Below are 21,339 nucleotides of genomic sequence, written 5' to 3' on the forward strand. Positions count from 1 at the left end.
TTCTTCAAATCTTCTGACGAATGCAGAGAAAGTTTAAAGGGTGGTAAATTATGATTTTCAGTATTTTAATAATATTTTATTCATTAAAATTTACCCTTTCATCTCATTTCTTTTCTTTCAAACAGTATACACCCTGAAACAAACATATCATTAGACATTTTGGTCTAAAAAGAAATTGGAGTTATAAGTGCTTAAAATTAAAATATTTGATTTTGTAAAAACAAATTAAGGCTTTAAATTTCTTAACAGCAAAATAAGGATAATTTTGTATAAAAAAATACGAATTTTATGATAATGGTTTCTTTTAAATTTTCTTGATGTAAAAACATGAACTTGCGTTAATATTATGTAACCCTATGTAAAAGCTCCATGGTTTGGAATTCTAGTTTCTGAAAACAATTATTTAAAAACTCTACACATAATATTTTAAATAAAAAATCATAAAAAAAATTAAAAGGATCACTATAATATTTTAAAATCAGGAAATAAATCATATATATATATATATGATATAAAAAACGAATATAAGAAAAAAATTTATAAAAATAACTACAACACCAAATTATTAGAATATTACTTCCCGAGAATACGTTCAATATTGTACGCATTACATAATAGGATGAGGTTTTACTGGAGAGAACAAACACCAATGAGACCTAAAATCAGGAAATAAATCATATATATATATATATATATATATATATATATATAATATAAAAAACGAATATAAGAACAAAATTTATAAATATAACTACAACACCAAATTATTGGAATATTACTTGCCGAAAATACATTAAATATTGTACGCATTACATAATAGGAGGAGGTTTTACTGGGTGGGAAGCAGTGGCGGAACTTGGACTAAAATTGTAGGGGGGCCAAATTAGATTTGTTATATATAATTTTTCTTTAGAAGAAAAACTATTCATTTTTTTCTCTTCATTTCCTCTTCTTAAAACAAACACACATAATAGTAGAATTCAAACAAATATTACTATCATTCGCTATTATATCATGCTATTATATCATGATACCAATTCATGAATACCATTTTAGACAAGTCATTCGTATCTCATCAATTTGATTTGGTGGTATTGTCAAATTTGATGTCGTTTTTCCCAGATCACGTTATAATAAATTGTTAAATTCATTATATGTAACTCTAAGAACTTTAGATATTTGTTTTATATTGTCTTAAATTCTTGGTTCTTATTAAATTTCTCAAGTTTAGTTAACGTAAATGCATTTCTTTTTCATCTTCATCACAAACCTTCCTCTTTGAAAAAAAGGAATCAATTTTTTTACTTTTTATCATAATCTTTCTAATATAAATTTATCACCTCTTACCTATTTAAAAAAAAATAAAATTTATATTCACAAATCACAATTATCACAATGTAAAACATAACAAAACTCATACTACTTTAATTAAATAAGCTATACTGTATAAATTCAAAACTTAAAATTTTTTTTACCATAGGTAGCGAAAAATACAAAATCCCTAAATTTCATAATTAAGGGTTATAATAATTTAAGAAAAATTATAATTAGGGTTCATACCAATCTCATAAAAGAATCCCTAAAATTATAATTAGGGTTTATATTAATTTGTGATAAACTTCATTTGGAAGAAACATCCTAAAAAGAATCATAAACTAACATACATACATCATAATAAGATACTAACATTGATTTGTGAGAGATCATGCAAGAATGTATACATGAATATCAATCTATGTGTTTCTAACCTCTATTTTCCAACCTATCTATTTGTATTTATCTCTCTTCATACACTTTCATGATAATTTACACGGCGGAAAAATCTTATAGTCAGAAAAAAAAAAACTAATCTCTTTTATAAATTAATGTCTCTAATAATTTATTTTATTTTATCTTTTATTATAATTTTCCATAATATAATTTTAATATAAATAATATATAATATAATTTTAAAAAATATATAAATATATATAAAAAAAATTCAAAAAAAAATGGGAGAGTCGTGGCTCCCCCTGTCCTATCCTAGTTTCGCCCCTGGTGGGAAGAACATACACCAATAAGACCTCAGTCCAATAACATAAAACATTAACACCACTCTCGACTCACCTAACGACTAAATCTTTCTTCACCTAATAACACATTTTAATTTATAGGTCTTCAATGGGAGAAATCATAAAGTGGGTACTATTTCTAATACCAATGATATATTGTATGTCCAAAACTCATTCTCAAACGATCACCATATTAATGAACTTAAGTACATATACAGTATTAAATGTTTGATGACAAACCAAAGTTCACAATTAATTACAACCTACAAAATTTTATTATTATTTTTTTAAATTACATAAACTCTTATTACATTATACAAATGTTATTAAGTATCATTAAATATGTAAATAAACACGTGTTACATTGATTCCGCAACATCGATCCTTAACAATTAAAAACCGCAGGAAACAAAAAATTGTAGTTATATATACAAAGTCAATTTCTACTGTATAGACTTATCAGCAGGAAAAAAATATAGTCAATGTACTCACGTAACTCAGTATTTCCATGCAGTAATTTTTTTTTTAAATTATGATAATCTCCAAATACTAAGAAGGACGTGGAAATTAGGTACCAAAATCAATAAATAAACAGAAGATCATTAAAAATTGAAAGGCATAGCTCCACCAGAAAGTGAAATGAAACACTGACAGTTCAACCATATTAAAAACTATCAAACTGCATATCATTATCTTCTTTAATTAGTGGTGTGCACTGATAAATCCTATGTGGTTAAGATTTCATTTCCTTTGTACATTTTGCTGAGTATATTCGTTGGAACTGAAACTATTGTTGGGTGGCCATGTTTATAATATTTTTATAATCGTCTCTGTATACGTTTTTGGTGCAACTAATCGATCAATCAATAAATTAAGTGATCACCAAGTTTGTTCTCAATTAATTCATAGCTCACCCATAATATACATGCTTAATGCTAAACCTAATGTCTAGAGTTTATTCATTAATCTGTTTCCAACCACAATCGTCTACATTTAAATCTTCACCACTTCATAGTTGCTAAATTAATAACTATAACCTAAGAATACTGTACTGTACCATACCAACTTTTCCTTCATTTTTTTTTTACCGATCTACGTCTCACGTATATACTCATTATTAAATTGGTTTAAGTTATATATAAATTAAGTTCTCAGAATGCAAACATGAGTTAAAAAAAGTTAAGGTATACGAAATATTTTATTTGATTTTAGATTAAACCAAAATCACCCAATACTCTTTCGATAGAAAATATTGGGTACCCGAAATAGAATTATGAGACCAAAATAATAAAATCATCGCTAAACATTTTTACCCATATTTGTTAGAAATTTAGTCATTTGAAAATAAAGATTTATTTTATTGGAAATCTTAACTATAGATTTAGTCAGTATGTAAAGTTTAATGCAAATTTTATTTTATAAATTAATTTTACGAAATTGAGTTAAATTTAAATAAATTAATTTTACGAAATTGAGTTAAATTTAAAAATTTATGGCTCGAAGTGTCTTAAAAATTTTATATTAATAAATAATATGACAAAATTATAATAGTAGTATGTGAAAATATGAACAAATATCACATTGCATTATATGATTATTTATTTAAATACTTATATATATATATATATATATATATATATATATATATATATATATATATATATATATATATATATATATATATATATATATATTACTATTATTATTCATACGGATTTATACACGATCGAGACAGGTCTTATATGTTTTTTAGAATGCAAGTGCTATAATATGGAACCGAAACATTATCAGTTGTCATCCCATGTTATGATTAGCTTCTAATGGTTGCTTATTATTTGAAAAAGAAAAAAAAAAATCCTTAAGCAAGTGAAACTATATTAAATGCCTACAAATAAAAAATAACAATTTAGCATTACATTTTTTTTATTAAGATAGGTTTTTCCCTTGCGTGATACATCACTTTAACATGGTATACGTGGGATCATATTGTATAATGCTTCGAACCACGCGTGTTTGGCGTGAATGACTGACTGCGGTTTAATAACTATCCTGGTACACGTGGATCGTTTAATTTTAGTATAAATATAAATAATAAATATTAAACTACAGTACTAAAATAAATATTAAATATTTAAAGTATGGAAGAGTTTACTAGTATTATTTCTTTTACAATATATCCATCCTTCATATTTAGAGAGTAGTAGCACATGGTATTCAAATTTGAAGCAGTCTTAAAATTTGTTGTTAGATTTTATTAATTTTAGGAATTATGAAGTTAAATTTAAGAGTTGCCTTTATTAAATGATATGTTTTTAATGTTATATAGTTATGTTTGAAAGATTTAATAAGTAGTATAAATTTCTTTTTTATTAATTATTGATCTTAGGCTTAGTTTAGTAGCAATACATGTAATACCAATTATTTATGGTTTATATAGAATCCTGCATTTGTTATATAAACAAACATTCATGCAGGTTGAAAGACGGATATTTGAAGAGAATAAGACAATACTATGTCTTAAGCTAATACTTTTGGAATTTATATATATATATATATATATATATATATATATATATATATATATATATATATATATATTAAAAAAACATTTTTAACAATTTAACATGATAGGGATAAACAATGAAGGTAGCACAATTTCAAAATTTATATAAATAACTATTGTGTGGTTTATTTAGACACATACTTTAAGAAAAGTGAAAAAAAATATGTAGATGGTGTTTAATTCAGCCTAAGATAAGGCTTGAATTTAGATTACAAATAAAATATTAAAAAGAAAGTTTCTATACTACCATCATACTACCATCAATATTTATATCCTCTTATTTGTATAAGATCCTTAAGCTTATAATTTTTTAATTACACATTTAGAGATGTCTCGTTTATAGATACGTGCACTAACCTTCTTCTAAGACTATTTAGTATATAGTATAAAGTGTTTTTTCTTTGTTGTAGTTGTGAATCTCACAATCAATTTAAATAACTTGAGATTTTTTAAAGATTTCAATTTGCAAATTTAAAATGTAGTCAGGATGGAAGAAAGAAAACTCAAATAATGTACTAGTTCAACAATATATGAAGCAAAATCATAAGAGCGTACTTATTTGCTATTTACTTCTATATCCTAAGTCTCTTTATATATAAATTTAGTGTTTGAATATTCTTTTTGAATCTTTTTCTAAACGAGTTGGTACAATATATTTGTTCATAATATATATATATATATATATATATATGATGAACTCCTCATTTTTTTAAAATTATTATTAAGTATATAAAAAAAATATTTTACATCTCATAATTTTATATATTTGTCCCTTTTTGTATATTACCCTAGAGACTTAGAGACTTAGATCTGTCACTATATATATAATAATAAATAAATAATAATAATAATAATAATTATAATAAAATAATAATAAGAAGAATAAAATAATCCATGTATTTCTACTAAATTATAATGGTGTTTATAAAGTTATATTTACAAAATCGGTGGAAACATAACCTAAAGGAATTATCACCGGTGAAATTAAGATTCTCAAAACCCAACATTTACGTTGTGTTCTTTTAGGAGGATTTCCTGTTCAAGTAGAATGGGAAGAGAGGATTAGTAGGCGATTACTTTTTTCCTTTGGGGGTGATAGAAGATGATGTCAAGCAATGATTAGGAAAATTCATTCTAAATACAATCCCATGTACACGCTAAGATTAGATGGTAATGTACTCCAATTTACAAAATTGCCCCCTTATATTTCATTTTTCTTGTACGTGATTTATTCATTTCTCCTTATTATGAAAACAACACAATAAAAATTAATAACACAAATAAAAATTTATTATGGTTATAATACAAATTTATTACTTCTAAAATTAATATTAAAAATAAAATAAAATCTTCATGTAAATAAATTATTTTCCACCTTACATATTAAATTTATTTTCATACCAAATATCTTCTATAATTCATTTTTTTATAAATATTTTTTTTATAATTTTAATCATTTAATAAATTTTATAAAAATAATTCTAAATAATTTATATATCATTTTATATTACTTTTAAAAATAGATATATTTTGGTAATTTAATTTTTTTACCTATTAAAAGTTTTTTCTAATATGTTGCGTCAGTCAATTCTTCTGTTAGAAATTTTATTCTCTAATCCACTCCAATTTCCTTAAAAGAAACAACATCAACTTCACCATCTAATCTTTCCAATTTATTTCTTTCTCTCTCTCTCAAATTATTCATCCCAAATGAATACGACCTTAAAGTCACTTTTTTGCTTAATAAGGTGTTGGAATTTATTAATCACTTACTTAGAAATATTTAATTTTTATAAAATAGATTATAATAGTATTAAGAAATGTAATTAATTAATAAATTAATGAGATAAAAATAAATACAATTATTTGTAACCTCTATTTATTAAAAACAAATAAATTACTTTACAGGAGATAAAAAACGAAGTTAAATTACAAAAAATAAAAGCTAATGATGTATAATTGTGAAATCAATTAAGTAAGCGCTTAAATTAATGTGATACTCTTTATATTATTCTGATAAACTAAATTAAAATTTTAATTCTTTCAAAAGATTAAATTGTTTTTTATTTACACTTGAGTGCAAAACGATTGCTTTTTCAAAAGAAATACTCAAAAATATATTTCGTAGTTTTAAATGATTGTGAAAATTTTGATAAAAAATAAAATAATATTTTAGATGCGTATGTAGAAATCTACAATGTAAAGATGAAATAAAGAGAAAAAAATAGAAACAGTGAGAGGAAGTTTTTCAGAAATATAGCTTCTTCTTCTTTTTTAATTATAAAAATATCTTCCCACTTATATATTAAATTAGACCGTTTTACTGTTGAGATTTTGCGTGTAAACATTATGAAATTCCGACATTTGACATAAAATTATGTAACTTAATATTACATTCTATATGAAAATTTTCAATATATTATTTACTTGATAATGAATAACATATATTGATAATTTAAGTTTTATACAGAAAAATTTATAAATATCTTTTTATAAAATAATATTACTTTTTAAAATATTCACATAATTGAACTCTGATCCATTTTAATTTTAAATTAGAATTGTTTATTATTTATTGTCAAAATTCATCTTCTCTATTTCAGTGTAAACCACACCATATTGCCATATATTATTTTCCTTTTGTGTCAACATACATCTACTATGACACAACTTTATCCACTAATTCCTCGATTGCTTCCATCCTCTTCTCTTTCTAGTAATTATTCCTCACACATAATTATATTTTGTTTTTCAGCTTTGAACATTTCACATTTCTAGGTCGACGATTAATACAAGTTGAATAATTTTATATCTCCGTAGAAGAGATCGAATTTAATTTTTATATAAATTATAATAATGGGAATTTTAATATATTATATAAAAACATTTAATAAAAATGAATTTTAATATAAAAATTAAATTTGGTTTTAATTTGAAAAAAGATAAAATTAATTCATGTTAATAAAATTGGGATTAAATTGAACAAAACTAACAAATATAGGGATCATATTAAATATAAAACATTGACTCTGACAACGTTGCTCGTTTGACACATAGACATTTTAAAAAAATTTAAAAAAAATTAAAAAATTAAAAAATTAAATAAAAAGATAAAAAAGTACGAAGTGACATGTGTAATCACGGTTCATGATCGTTAATAATTTAAACGGTGTTAGTAAAAAAGTACTAAATGAACAAATTTGACGAAAATTAGGACCTATTAGAGAAAAAACAAAATTAGGACTGATTTACAAAACTAGACGAAAATTAGAATAAAAAGAATACTTTAACTTAAAAAATAACTCATTGAAAATCAATATATTATATTTCAATCATTCTTTTTATAATTTTTAATTTAAATTAAAATATAACATGTATGAGAATTCACATGTATCAATAAGATATTATAATACTTTTATGCAATATAAAAAATATATGTATCAGGTATCTTTTATAATATTTAATTCCTATTATCTATTGCGATTTTCATCTCCAATTGTACTGTTTTTTTATATCTCTACACGTGACAATTAATCTTATTTTGCTCCATGTCATATTTAGTCTCATTAAAACAACGGATAAACTCACATAAATTTTGCGGAATATTATGTTTACATTCCATAAAGTTAGGGGGTTCGTGGGTATATAAGTTGGTTTCCACACACTATAAAAAAATTAGAATAAAATCAACAAAATTATTATAGTTTTTTCATTCCTAATTTAAGTATCTCATAAAAAAGTGATTAGAAATAAATAAAGAAATATGCTACAAAAAAAAATATTAAAATAAAATATATGTTCGTATATATAATTTTGATGAAATGATAAATACAAATATTTAATTATGTTCTAACACCTTAGGCAAGGTGAAGTAAGTCAACATATTCTTGAAATTGCATATTAGCTCACATACTATAGACCATGTAATAGATCTATGCTGATTGATTGGGAAACTAAAATGTCCGATCACCTCATGATTAAATATGATATCGGGCTGGATCAGGTACAAATAACTCACAATTTGATCTGAAACAAAAAGAAGAAAAAGTACATCTATTATTCGTTCTTCTTAAATACTTATTTAAAAAAGTTTAATTATTGGGATAGTACCCACTTTGATAGATGTGTGTTATTTGGTATCCGTATTTAAACAAGTGTCAATTACATTTCAATTTTTAAAAAAATGATTCAATTAGGTTCCTTTCAGACGAAGTTGACTAACGCCGTTAACGACGTACCACATGTCAGTATGTGGTTTTTTTTATTTTTTTTAAAATTTTTTTTTTTTTGAAAAAAAATAATAAAAAAAGCCACGTATCAGGTCCTTGTGTGTGACACGTGGCATTGTTAGTGTCACGTGGCATTGCAATGTCATGTGTCAATATCACTATCAGATGCCATTGTGTTGATATCGATTTAGTCCTCATATATGTCTTTTGTTTCAATTTAGTATTTACTTATGTGTATCTTAGTCAATTTTGACCTAATTTTTTTCAATCATTAAAATCCATCTTTTATAAAATTAAAAGTAATTAACTATAAAAGTTTTACAAAAATTAAGCATTTGATATTTATATTAAAATTTAGTGATAAAAGTCATTTTATTAAGTCATTTTTAATAAAAAAAATAGTATAACATTCGAATATAAATTTTTGTTTAAAATTAGTAAGAGACAATATTGTTCTATTTAAAAAAAAATAATAATTAACAAAACATGAGTACTTAATAAAAAAGTAATTAATAAAGTAATATGTTAAAAAGTCGTTTTTAATAAAAAATATTATTATAACATTTATATAAATAATAAATTTGGTCTGAAATTGAGAGAAACAATATAAATGAGGACTAAAATGGATTACAAAAATATTTTAATTATTAAAAAAAAATTAGAACAAAATTGAATTATGTGGTATTACAATATTGTGAGTTTACCTGTTATTTTAATATTTCGCGATAAAATCGAAATCAAAATCTGATAATAAGACTGAAGAAAAACAAGTATGTTCCTGCTATATTGTTGGACTGCTCTTTCTTCGTGCAAAATAAAATTTAGTATACTTTTTTACATTTTCAGTACAATGTTATCTTATTTAATATTTTATTTTTTTATTACTTAAATTAGGATCGTATATCTCTATCTTTTTCAAGTAAAAAAATTGTCTGTTTCGAAAAGTTTTAAGAAAACACGTATATATTAAGAAAACGAATAATACATAAATAAAATTATTTATAAATTAAATTAACCATAAATGTATTAAAAAATATATTTCTTTAACAAATAACATTCAGAAAAAAATATGAGATAGTTTGTAAATTAATTTATGCTTTAATAATCTGTTAAGTTATGAGAAGACCTTATTTATTATTTTTTTGAAAGTGTTTTGGAAGAGAAATGTAAAAATGTAAACGAAATATGAAAAAGAAGAATTATGCAATAACTAAATACATAATAAAAATTGAAAGGAACGGTGTGAGAACAATTTATCCCAGCACAAATGTTTTTGATTGTTTTTTCTCGTGGCGTCTTGGTGTATGCAAACTCGTTGTTCAGGTCTGAGAGAGAAATAGAGAGCGATATAAGGGTTATAAAAAGACTCGCAGAAGGAGAGATTGGAATTTACAGTGCTTTCATCCTAGCATTGCATCACCATAGAGTGGTCCTCAACTCAACCTCACTCTTTTCCCTTAAATAATTTCTCCCTCTCTAATTCCCTAACCCCCTTCTCTTCCCTTAATCAGATGCAAGAAGCTGGGTTGGGGATGAATATGCTCAGCGCAGAAGTCTCCGCCGCCGCCGCCGACCACCACCACCGTCAACTGAAGGCGGACATAGCCACCCATCCACTTTACGAACAGCTTCTCGCTGCACACGTCTCATGCCTCCGCGTCGCTACTCCCATCGACCAGTTGCCACTCATCGACGCTCAGATATCACACTTCAACAATCTCCTCCGCTCTTACGCCTCACACCATTCCCATTCCCATGATCGACAAGAACTCGACAACTTCATGGTACATCTTTTCATTTCCCTCTAATGTTTTTAAATTTCAGAGACCATTTTTGACGCGAGACGTTCTAAGATTAAAGTCTGATAACTATTTATTAATTAATTAATTAGTGCAGACACAGTATTTGATTGTGTTATGTGCGTTAAAAGAGCAGCTTCAGCAACATGTTCGGGTGCATGCCGTGGAGGCGGTGATGGCCTGCCGTGATATTGAAAGCACCTTGCAAGCTCTGACAGGTACTCATCACTCTCCTCTTCAATTTAATTTATTCCTATTCTGATTCTGTTGGCTTTAATTATGCCAACAAGGGAAAGGGGATCACTTGATTTAGGTATAACAATATCAGTGGTGTATTAGTTAATTAATTAATTAATATTAATTAATTAAAAAGGAAATAATAAAAATGGTTTGGTATGTAGAGTACATATTAGTGGTGTGATTTGAGCGAAAGGAAAGATGCATTGTGATAGCATTAACCCGTATGTGTTGTGTGGGTATTTTACGTTAAGGGGAATGGAAGTGGTTGTTATAGCTAAGTTTGTGTAGAGAATAGAAAGAGTGGGTTAGTTTGGTGGAGGGTGGTAATCTCGCCCACCCTGCCATTCCCAACAACCTCACAACTAAAAAGTAATCACACAAGAATACTAATTAGAAACTTTATTTTCTAATTAATTAAAATATGATTTTAGGTTAACAAAAATATATAGTAAAAGGTTAAAACTATTCATTTTATTTATTTTTTTGTTAATAAAGTCTTTTTCCACAATTTACATATCTATTTTTACTCGTTCTTTCCTTCGTATAAAAGTTACAAAATAATTTTCTTTATATATATTATTCTGTTTTTTTTTTTTTTTACTTTCATTATTATTAATCATGTTTCTCAGTTAATTTTTTTCTTTACTTTTACAGCAAACTTTCATAATTCATAAATACTTTCGAAGTCACTGTCTAATGAAAAATATGAAACGTATATCACTTGTATTTATTGTTATTGTTTATTTATAAATAATAAATCGATCTTCTTCCTGATTTTAAATTATTCATAACTTCGTAATTGATATACGTTTAAGAATAATTACATTGATATCTCTTATTTTTTGTTCTAATGAAGATTTTCAGAGATTAAAAATTCATTTTATAAAGAATTTAAAATATTTTTGTTGGGAAATATGAGGTTGGTAAAGAAGTCAATGAAAATTTAAATTTCGTAAACTATGGAAATATTCTCACGGCTTGCGATAAAATTTCAAAGAATAAAAAAATTAAATTATTAAAATTTCGTATTGTGTTAATACTTATATTTTTTAATTATTAACTACGATGTAATATAAAAAATGAGCTAATATTTATTTTAAAATATTTTTAATTTTATATATATATATATATATATATATATATATATGTATATATATATGTATATATATATACATATATATATATATATATATATATATATATATACATATATATATATATATATATATATATATATATATATATATATATATATATATAATGAAAATCAAATTATCTTATCTCAATTAAAAAACTAATAAATATGAATTGATTTGCCTAAGCATAATTAAGAGAATGAAGATAAACTAAACAAAGAAATACATCTGACAAACATTTCAAATTTTCTAAAATTTTAAAATTAACTTTTAGGTTTTGTGTGATTGTGTAGACTTAATATGCGTGTTTTTAGCATCTACAACCACCTCTTATAAGGAAATACAATAGCAGAGTGTCAGTTATTTTTTACTCAATAAGTTTTTGTCAATAACAAAGATTAAATACAAGTTTCCATTATAGTAATCGTCCTTATGGGTTTCAGAGTGTTTAATTACTACGTTAATCCATTCGATTCAATGTAATAAAAGTTTGTGTAATTTCTTGAAATTTCAAGAAATATTAATGTGATCTTTTAAGTTATACAAGTTTTCAAACATTGTTTATTTTTGTTTCTAATAAAGATATATAGGTAATGAAAAACAAAATCTCCACAAAGACAGAAAAAAGTGATAAATTAGGATAAAGTTGTTAAGAATCAAATATGAGTTTGATTGCTAAATATAATATTTTCTGTACATCTCCTAAAAGGGTCCAACAAAAGTATTGTTCATAAAAAAAATATAAAACAAATCAAACGTACCGTTGCGATTCAAGTTCTGAAAAAGTTAAATGGGACAATTTTAAGAAATATGTAAATTAATTTTAATTTATTAAAGTGGATTAATTTGTTTAACAAGTTTAGTGGGAATATATCCTATTTAGATTACGATTAAGATATTCCAAATTACACATTCATCCATGTTATACCATGCCGACACCAAATAATGTTATTACTTGTATGTATACATAAATAGAAGAAGAAAAAAATTAAGGACTGAATTTAATAATATTAATTTTATATTAATTTAAACTAATTTTAAAGAATGTCGTCCTCAAAGGATCTAACTCTCAAAAGACAAGTGTAATTTGAAATTCAATAGTGGTGGTTACACATGAGTGTGTGACCAAACATGCCGAAAAATTTGTATTTGATAAGGTGGTAGTTGTAGTGGAGCATCCTTAATTGTGTATGCGGTAGGAAGGATAGAAACAGGAAAAGAAATTAAGAGAGGAAATCAATGATAAGGAGAAACGAAGATATAAGAGAAAATGAGAAGATGTTTGAGTGAGGAAAGATAGCAAAGGAATAGAATGAAACTTATTGTAACGCGTAAAACAAAATATGGTATACTAGTCAATAATATACGTAAAATAATACATATATCCATAATTTTAGATATTTTATATATATATATATATATATATATATATATATATATATATATATATATATTATAGTTGTCAAAGTGGGTTAAATTTCATGGGCTAACCCAATCCACTATGAGTTCGGAACAGGTTGGATTGAAATTTTTTACAAATTTTAATACAAGTTAACTTTTGACCCGGCTCACTTGGGTTGAACCTGTGAACTTGTGGTAAGCAGGATTGACTCACCAACCCACCCGCAAATAAAAGGTTACACAACTTTTTTGTATTTTGGTTAGGTTGGACTATTTTTTTTAGCCAATATATTATTGGGTTGGCAAGCAAACATAATATTTTTGTGATTTTGGTTTGTATTTAGGGTTGAACATTATTTTGAATTGTATTGAAATTTATTTATATTTATATTTAAGTAAGCTAATGAGTCAATTTGTTTAACCCACCAACCCGTGGTGAACCGGAATGAGTTTGAATTTTTTTGACAGACTAATAAGTCAGCTGGATTAGATTGACTCACTACATAACCAATTCGTAGTGAACCGGGTCAGATAACCCGTTTTGACACAAACATACACACATATATACTATGGTTAAAAATACTCTAAAAGAAACATCAACTTCAAATTATTTGTTATGTCTGTGTTTAACTTTTTTTTTAACAATATTTTTATTTTCTACCTTTATTTATGCGTATAATCATATTTTAACATTTAAATTTATTCAACAACAATACTTTCACCTCTCTAAATTAATATTCTAGTACAATATATACTATAATTAAGTCTCTTTATCTAAAGTAGTGTGCTTAATGACAAAATTGTTTGTATACAATTTAAAAATTCCAAGCAAGTTATTGAAACTCTTAAAATTTAAATGTTTATACTGACAACACCTTCACTTAATTAGATCCTAATGAACTAAGAAAGAAGAGTTAAATAAAAAATATTAAATAATATACTTACTCAAATAAAAATTTGTTAGGATTATTTTGATATACTTTTGTCAGCACAACTCATACTCAGAGTTCAAGAGAGAATCATTAAGAAGATACAACACCAATAAGACATGAGTTTAACCTACATATAAAAGATTCATACTACTCTCATTTTTAATTGATATGGTACTCTGACTCACACTTAGATTACTAACCTATAGAGATTTGAGATCCCTAACAAAGTAAACAATTAACATGATGAATTTTTATTATTTATTCACTAGCATAAATATATATGTGACGATACACATTTTTTAAATTTCAAAAAAAATCAAAAATAATAATAAGAAGTACCTAATAATATATTAGTGTAAAGACTACTACAAATATGATTAAGAAAAAAAAAATCCATGACAATTTTCTTAAACAAATATTCAATGTAGCATCTACTATTAAAAAATCAGTTAATAATATTATAAAAGATAAAATTAAAATTATGAAATGTGTTCATACAAGAGAGAATTATATATATATATATATATATATATATATATATATATATATATATATATATATATATATATATATATATTATACATAGATATAGATTATAAAATTATATCTCTAAACAAAAATTTAGCTCTTATTTTTTATTTTTCAACAGTATTTTGATTAAGTTTTTATAAAGGTTAATTATTATGATGAATTTTTGTTATTAATATTAATATTAATTATGATTATTTATTATTTTATTTAATACTAATTGTAGTTTTTCTTATTTCCAATTTATATGTATTTATAAATTTAATATTTCTTATTTATTAGTTCTATTTTTTTTCAGTATTAATATTATTTATTATTTATATTCCTTTTACATGAAACGTATAATCTATTATGAGAGACCTCCATAAATAATTACAAAGTCTAGCTATGTATTTTGTAAAGAAAATACAATAAAAATCGTTCATGTTATTACATTATTTTGCAGAATTTTTTATTATTGTCGCACTTTAATCAGTAATTTAGCGTACTTCAACATTTATTTGCTCAAAAAATTTGTGATGTGAGGGCCACCTCCTTTTCCAAAAGAATTTCTCTACATTTTTTCTATGTATATACCAATCTTCTCCCATCTTCCCTCCTCATGTAGATTCGTTACTATAGATCATTTCCAGCACCATACCAAACATACTATAAGGTATCCAAAAAATTCATAATTCATCTATTGACCCACATGGTTTCCCTTCGTAAATAAACTATATTTGAAACCATTTTGAATTTTAGTTGAAGAAATTTTAATATTACTATTTATTGATGAAATAAAGAAACAGAGTTTTCCTTTAAATTAATGGTTAATTAAAGAGGCTTGTTTAATATAAAGACATGCCATCATCGGCCATAAGGGTATTTCGAGTCCAAATTTTTTATTGATCTTTTTAATGTTATTTTTTACTAAATATTACAAATACATTATGTTGGTATTTTAAATATTTTTTTAATATATTTTAAAACGTCAAAATTAGTGGTAATCAGTATATTACAGAGGCATATGAGAGAAACAAGACAAAAAAACTCAACAGAGATTCTAAATTCATACCAAAGATTATATGCAGTGTAAGTTGTATAGTAATAATATTACGAAAGATTATAACTCAAATTTTAAGTAAGTATTATTACGAAGAAAACTACCTCGAATTTGGAATCTTTGTTGGATTTTTTTGTGGTGTTTCTCTGTTGTGCTTCCATAATACATTAGACTCGCTTGGTATTGATACTAGCTACACATCAATATTCATCCTTCATATTCAACTCCTACTTAATGGTGATGAATATACAAATATGTGTTAGGAATCCAAGGGTGAGTTTAAGTCCCATATTGGATAGAAATGAGAAAATTATTAGGAATCCAAGTGTGAGTCTAAGTTTCATATTGGATAGAAATGAAAAAGTAATATAAGAATAAAATACTCAGGTCTCATTGGTGAACTGCCGCTTAAAATCTAACAATATGTATGTATGTATATGCCAATATCTAGTTAATAGAAGAAAAAAAAAAAAGGAAACACCTTTTCAAACTCTAATGTTATCGTATTGACTATTTTGAATTCAGGAGTGAGCCTGGGAGAAGGATCAGGTGCAACAATGTCAGATGATGAAGAGGATTTTCAAATGGATGGGTCTATAGATCAGTCTAGCGCTGATGGGCACGACATGATGGGATTTGGTCCATTGCTTCCTACAGAATCTGAAAGGTCCCTCATGGAAAGAGTTCGTCAGGAGCTCAAGATTGAGCTCAAGCAGGTCATTCTTAGAACTCCTCAATAATCAATGTGCAACTGTGTCATTCACAATTTCTTTTTTCCTCCTTAAGTGGGTTTGACCAAAAACCAGATTTAATATCTGCAGGGTTTCAAGTCAAGAATCGAAGATGTTAGGGAGGAAATATTAAGGAAAAGGAGAGCTGGGAAATTACCTGGGGACACAACATCGGTTTTAAAGGCATGGTGGCAGCAACACGCTAAGTGGCCCTACCCAACTGTAAGTAAACAATAAACCATCTTCTACTAATTTCTATTTTCTGTCTCTTCATATTTCATCAATCTTCTTCTCATGTGTCTCTTGGTGATGCTAAACTAGACTAGTAAGGTTTATAATTGCTTCTATCCAACTAGGTGAAGCGTGCTGGTGTATAAAGTTGCTCTAACTCATTTGACATTGTTGCTAATTTTGTTCTTCTTTCAGGAAGATGACAAGGCAAAACTTGTGGAAGAGACAGGGTTGCAGCTGAAGCAAATCAATAATTGGTTCATCAACCAAAGGAAACGAAACTGGCACAGCAACTCTCAATCGGTCACCTCTCTGAAGTCCAAGCGCAAGAGGTAGAGAGATTTAGTTTCTACCTGATTCGAAAAATATAGCAACATTTGTACATGTATAGTGACTTTTTTAATTACTTATGCTGATTGGTGGCAGGGAGTATTCCCGCTAAGGATTCCAGACTGGTGCAGGAGATAATAGGTGGTGATGCTCTATAACATAAGATGGCTTACAAAAGTGATGGCTTGTAAATTCTTGGATTATATAACGGATACACTTTTCTTGCTGTGAGTGTTTTTTATTTGTAAATTGTGTGCTATTATTTGAGTGGCTGAGGAAAAAGTATTAATATTGTTTTTAGCTGCTGGAAGGATTTCCTACAATAGATATGTTTGCATGTATTCTTGTATTCTTGTGTAAATTGTGGTGTACTTTTTGTGGTACATTTATGAGTACCAACATCTCCATTCTTTGAAGGAGATAACTATAATTTGTGGTGAGTGATGATGCAAGCTTTTCCAAACTCTTGTGCTCTTTGAGTAGGATTTTTGCAGAACGACAAAGGGAATTTAGGGACCAATTCGCTCACGAAATCAAGGTTTTAGAGAGAAATACGGGATAAGACGGGTGAAAAAACGAAAAAGACATTTGAGGATTTAATGATAGAATAAATATTCTGCTCTATCCTTTATCTTTTTTTTTTTTTTTTAATTAGGGAAATTGTCAATCAAGTGACTGTAAAAGTAGATAGAAATGATGATTAGTAGTAAAATTTTTACCCAGCAAGTTTGATCCTCTTTAGATCTTCGTGACAGATGTTAAAAGAACAAGCTCCCAAAATGCAAAACTATTAAGAGACACAAAGACAAACAAAGGTCAAAGTATATTATATAAATAAATATAAAATTTATTAAAATTTTATAAGTTATTTTAATAAAATAAAATAAAATTTAAAATTCATTTCTTAACATTATATTAAAATAATATTAAAATGTATTATTATTATTATTATCAAATTAATTCTACAGTTACTATAGAGAGATGCATATATTTTGACACTGATCTGTTGTTACTATAGTTAATTTTGTGACCTGTAATTCTGGTGGGTAAGCCTATCAATGTGGTTTGTCGGTGGAGAGAACAGAGATCCGTGGATCTGAGGTTTCTGTTTCGTGTTTAATGTGCTCAATGATTGATGTGTATATATTTTATGGCTGCTACTACAAAACATGGTTGTGGTGTATATTTAATGATTCTTTAAGAAAGTGAGAAATATGTATAATATAATGTGTAGTTTAGCGGTGCACGAGGTTAATAATTTATATTATTATTGTCAAATTTTATTTTAATTTTAAAAAGTATACGATTAATATTTATCTTTATTTCAATCAGCCAAATATTATGTATTTTGCATTATATAGTGAGAAGTATTATATACATGAGCTTTGATTATTTTTTTATCATCAAACACTCGTAAGCTCGATAAAAAAAAGAAGTAAAAGTTAAATATATTTTTCGTTTGTAAATGTAGATGTAAAATTAGAATTTGTTTATTAATTGAGACAACTTTTTTTGGAGTTAATGATAAATAATCTTTTGAACTTTTAACTTTTGTTGAGTTTATTAAAAGGTATTTCAAATTACCATTTGAATTAAAACATCGTCTTTAAATCTATTTCATATATCAAGAAAATTTAATGAAGTTAAATTTGAAGGATATTATACATTTATTTTTTAATATATTAAAATTTAATATATAAATGAATTCCAATTTTAAAATTTTGAAAGACTCTATATATCTATTTTTTGAATTTTAGGAATTAAAACATATTAAAATTTAATACATAAACAAATTTTAATTTTAAGTTAAAATATAAAAAATAAAAATATATTTAATTCTATTATAAACGATAAAAATATTCATACAACCAATTTATTATTGTAATATTATATAAATATGAAAACTTGTAAACTTTATTATCTATAATATACATATACATAAAGTACTCTCTTTTTTTATCCACATTTGTTTTTTAATTCCATCCTTTAAATAGTTTTTTATATTAAAATAATTATTTTATTAATGTTAACTTTTAACTGACTATTCGTTTTAAATTTAATTATTTTTTTATTTGACTGTTTTTAAATTTAGTATTTTTTTAATTGATAAATTACCAACAAAATAAATAAAAATACTTACAATAAAATTATTAAAGCTATTGATATTTAACTTTATAATTATAATAATAACAATAATAATAATTTTATTATTTTTTATTATCATAAAAAAAATAACACTTAACAATCATATTTTCTTAATCCTTGATAATTATAATTAAAATCATAACTCATTAATAACATAAATAATTATAGTTAAATTTACTTACAATTTTGTTTTTACCTCTTCTTCTTAACTTCATAAGAGTGTACTTCAAAATATGGTTAATATAAGTACTCCAAAATAGGAACTAAAACTTTTTCAGAATAAAAAATAGAAGCTTAATACAGTATTCAGATATTCTCTAACTCATTCATATGCTACTTCTTCCCTTAAGCTTCATTGCTAGTATCATATCAGTTCTTAAATGTGCTCCTATATGTACATTTCTTAATCATTAGTAATTATAATTAAGATCATAACTCATTAATGGCATCAATAATAATAGTTAAATTGACTTACACAATTTTACCTCTTCTTCTTAACTCCATAAGAGTGTATTTCAAGATATGGTTAACATAAGTACTCCAAAATAGGAACTAAAAGTTTTTCAAAATAGGAAATAAAAGCTTAATACAGTATTCCCATATTATCTAACTCATTCATATGTTACTTCTTCTCTCCAACTCCATGCCTATCAGCTCTTAAATGTGCTCCTGTATGTACACACCATCCCAAGGAGAAGGAAACCGAAGAAGCAAAATGCAAAACTGAGCTAAATATCACAAAAGCAATCTATTACTAAAACATATCATAATTTTCACCAAAATCTTAAATTAAAGTTAGTTAACTAAAGTCTAAACATTAAACTACAGACAAATTTATAAACTCTAGTAAAAACACTGTATATACTTTTTTTATAATAATAAAATTATAATTATTGTTATTATTATAATTATAAAATTAAATATAATTTTTTTTATAATTTTACTATAATTAATTTTCATTTATAATGATTAAATTTAAAAAAAAAATAAAAAAAATAAAAAAAGGTTGAATTAAAAAAAATCACTTAAATGATTATATTAATAAAATAATTATTTTTATTTAAAAAAAAATATTTAAAAGGTAAAATTAAAAAATAAATGTGGAGAATGAAAATTTTTACCACATATATAAATATAGATGTATAAAATTTATTAGAATATCAAATATATATATTAAATTTTAAAAAAAACATATTTAAAATTATATATTGTGAAAAATTATATATTGTGAATTAGACGCTAGTTGAGTCAGGATAATCTTACATCACAAGTCCCTTCTAATATATTTAACTTCATCTTAAATTAGCATTTTCCCTCCCTCGTGACAACCATAACACACTGCACTTTCACTTTCACAAGTAATCCTAAGTTCAAGAGATATAGCTAAGCTTGTAACATGACTCCATAAGAGATACTCTATTTATAATTTAGCTTTTTATTAATCAAATATTTATTTTACAAAAATTCAAACGTACATTTTATTTGCACAAAATTTATTTTTATAACTTTTTTTTAACTCATAACACAATACAATATAATAAATATAATTTGGGATAGGCAAAGAAAACCATTTGGCAAGATATAAACCATCTAGTATAAACAAAACGTCACATGATTACTGCCCAGGATAAAGCTACACAAATATAAACTTTTCTGAAAATTAAAACTTTCTCAACCCTTCATATTTATCTCATTACTATCTTTAATGTACAACATTTACACACACACATATAACATACTAATAAGCAACTCAATATGTGTCGTTCATTATTATGACAACAAATTGATTATCCCTTCTCGATTATTAGAAGCATAGAAAATTAACATTTCAATCGTGTTTTTCAATGACTCATCAATCCAACATATTTCAAATCATATATTTTAACTAAAAATCTCATAAACCACTATACTAAAAAATTCACAATTTTATAATTAAAAGTCTCTATCAACTTCACATCTTGGAGCAGGATACTTTTCAGAA

General features: G+C 25.0%; 1 protein-coding gene across 4 annotated transcripts; it reads left to right on the top strand.

Annotated features, from left to right (window-relative positions):
* The first annotated feature begins 10,116 nt into the window (after positions 1–10,116).
* Positions 10,117–17,676, top strand: LOC114179015 (homeobox protein HD1-like). Of its 4 annotated transcripts, none has more exons than XM_085670735.1 (7): positions 10,118–10,272; positions 10,355–10,627; positions 10,740–10,860; positions 16,447–16,637; positions 16,743–16,874; positions 17,079–17,215; positions 17,310–17,676. In XM_085670735.1, exons 2-7 carry the CDS (start codon positions 10,355–10,357, stop codon positions 17,323–17,325), a joined length of 870 nt encoding a protein of 289 aa, XP_085526861.1. In that variant the 5' UTR covers positions 10,118–10,272; the 3' UTR covers positions 17,326–17,676. The 4 variants fall into 4 exon arrangements, with proteins under 4 accessions (XP_085526862.1, XP_085526861.1, XP_085526863.1 ...); XM_085670737.1 differs by having other exon boundaries at positions 10,779–10,860; XM_085670736.1 differs by lacking the exon at positions 17,310–17,676 and having other exon boundaries at positions 10,117–10,272; positions 17,079–17,219.
* Positions 17,677–21,339: the final 3,663 nt, after the last annotated feature.

The sequence above is a fragment of the Vigna unguiculata genome, chromosome 3 (genome assembly GCF_037176805.1).
Source record: "Vigna unguiculata cultivar grain cowpea cultivar isolate G323 ecotype 2 chromosome 3, ASM3717680v1, whole genome shotgun sequence".
NCBI classification, from domain to species: domain Eukaryota; kingdom Viridiplantae; phylum Streptophyta; class Magnoliopsida; order Fabales; family Fabaceae; genus Vigna; species Vigna unguiculata.

Bases quoted from the DNA above. Each gene is read 5' to 3' on its own strand.
- LOC114179015 (XM_085670735.1), top strand. From the start codon at position 10,355: ATGCAAGAAGCTGGGTTGGGGATGAATATGCTCAGCGCAGAAGTCTCC. The intron at 10,628-10,739 runs GTACATCTTTTC...TAATTAGTGCAG, and splicing joins AAGAACTCGACAACTTCATG to ACACAGTATTTGATTGTGTT. The intron at 16,875-17,078 runs GTAAGTAAACAA...TTCTTCTTTCAG, and splicing joins CTAAGTGGCCCTACCCAACT to GAAGATGACAAGGCAAAACT.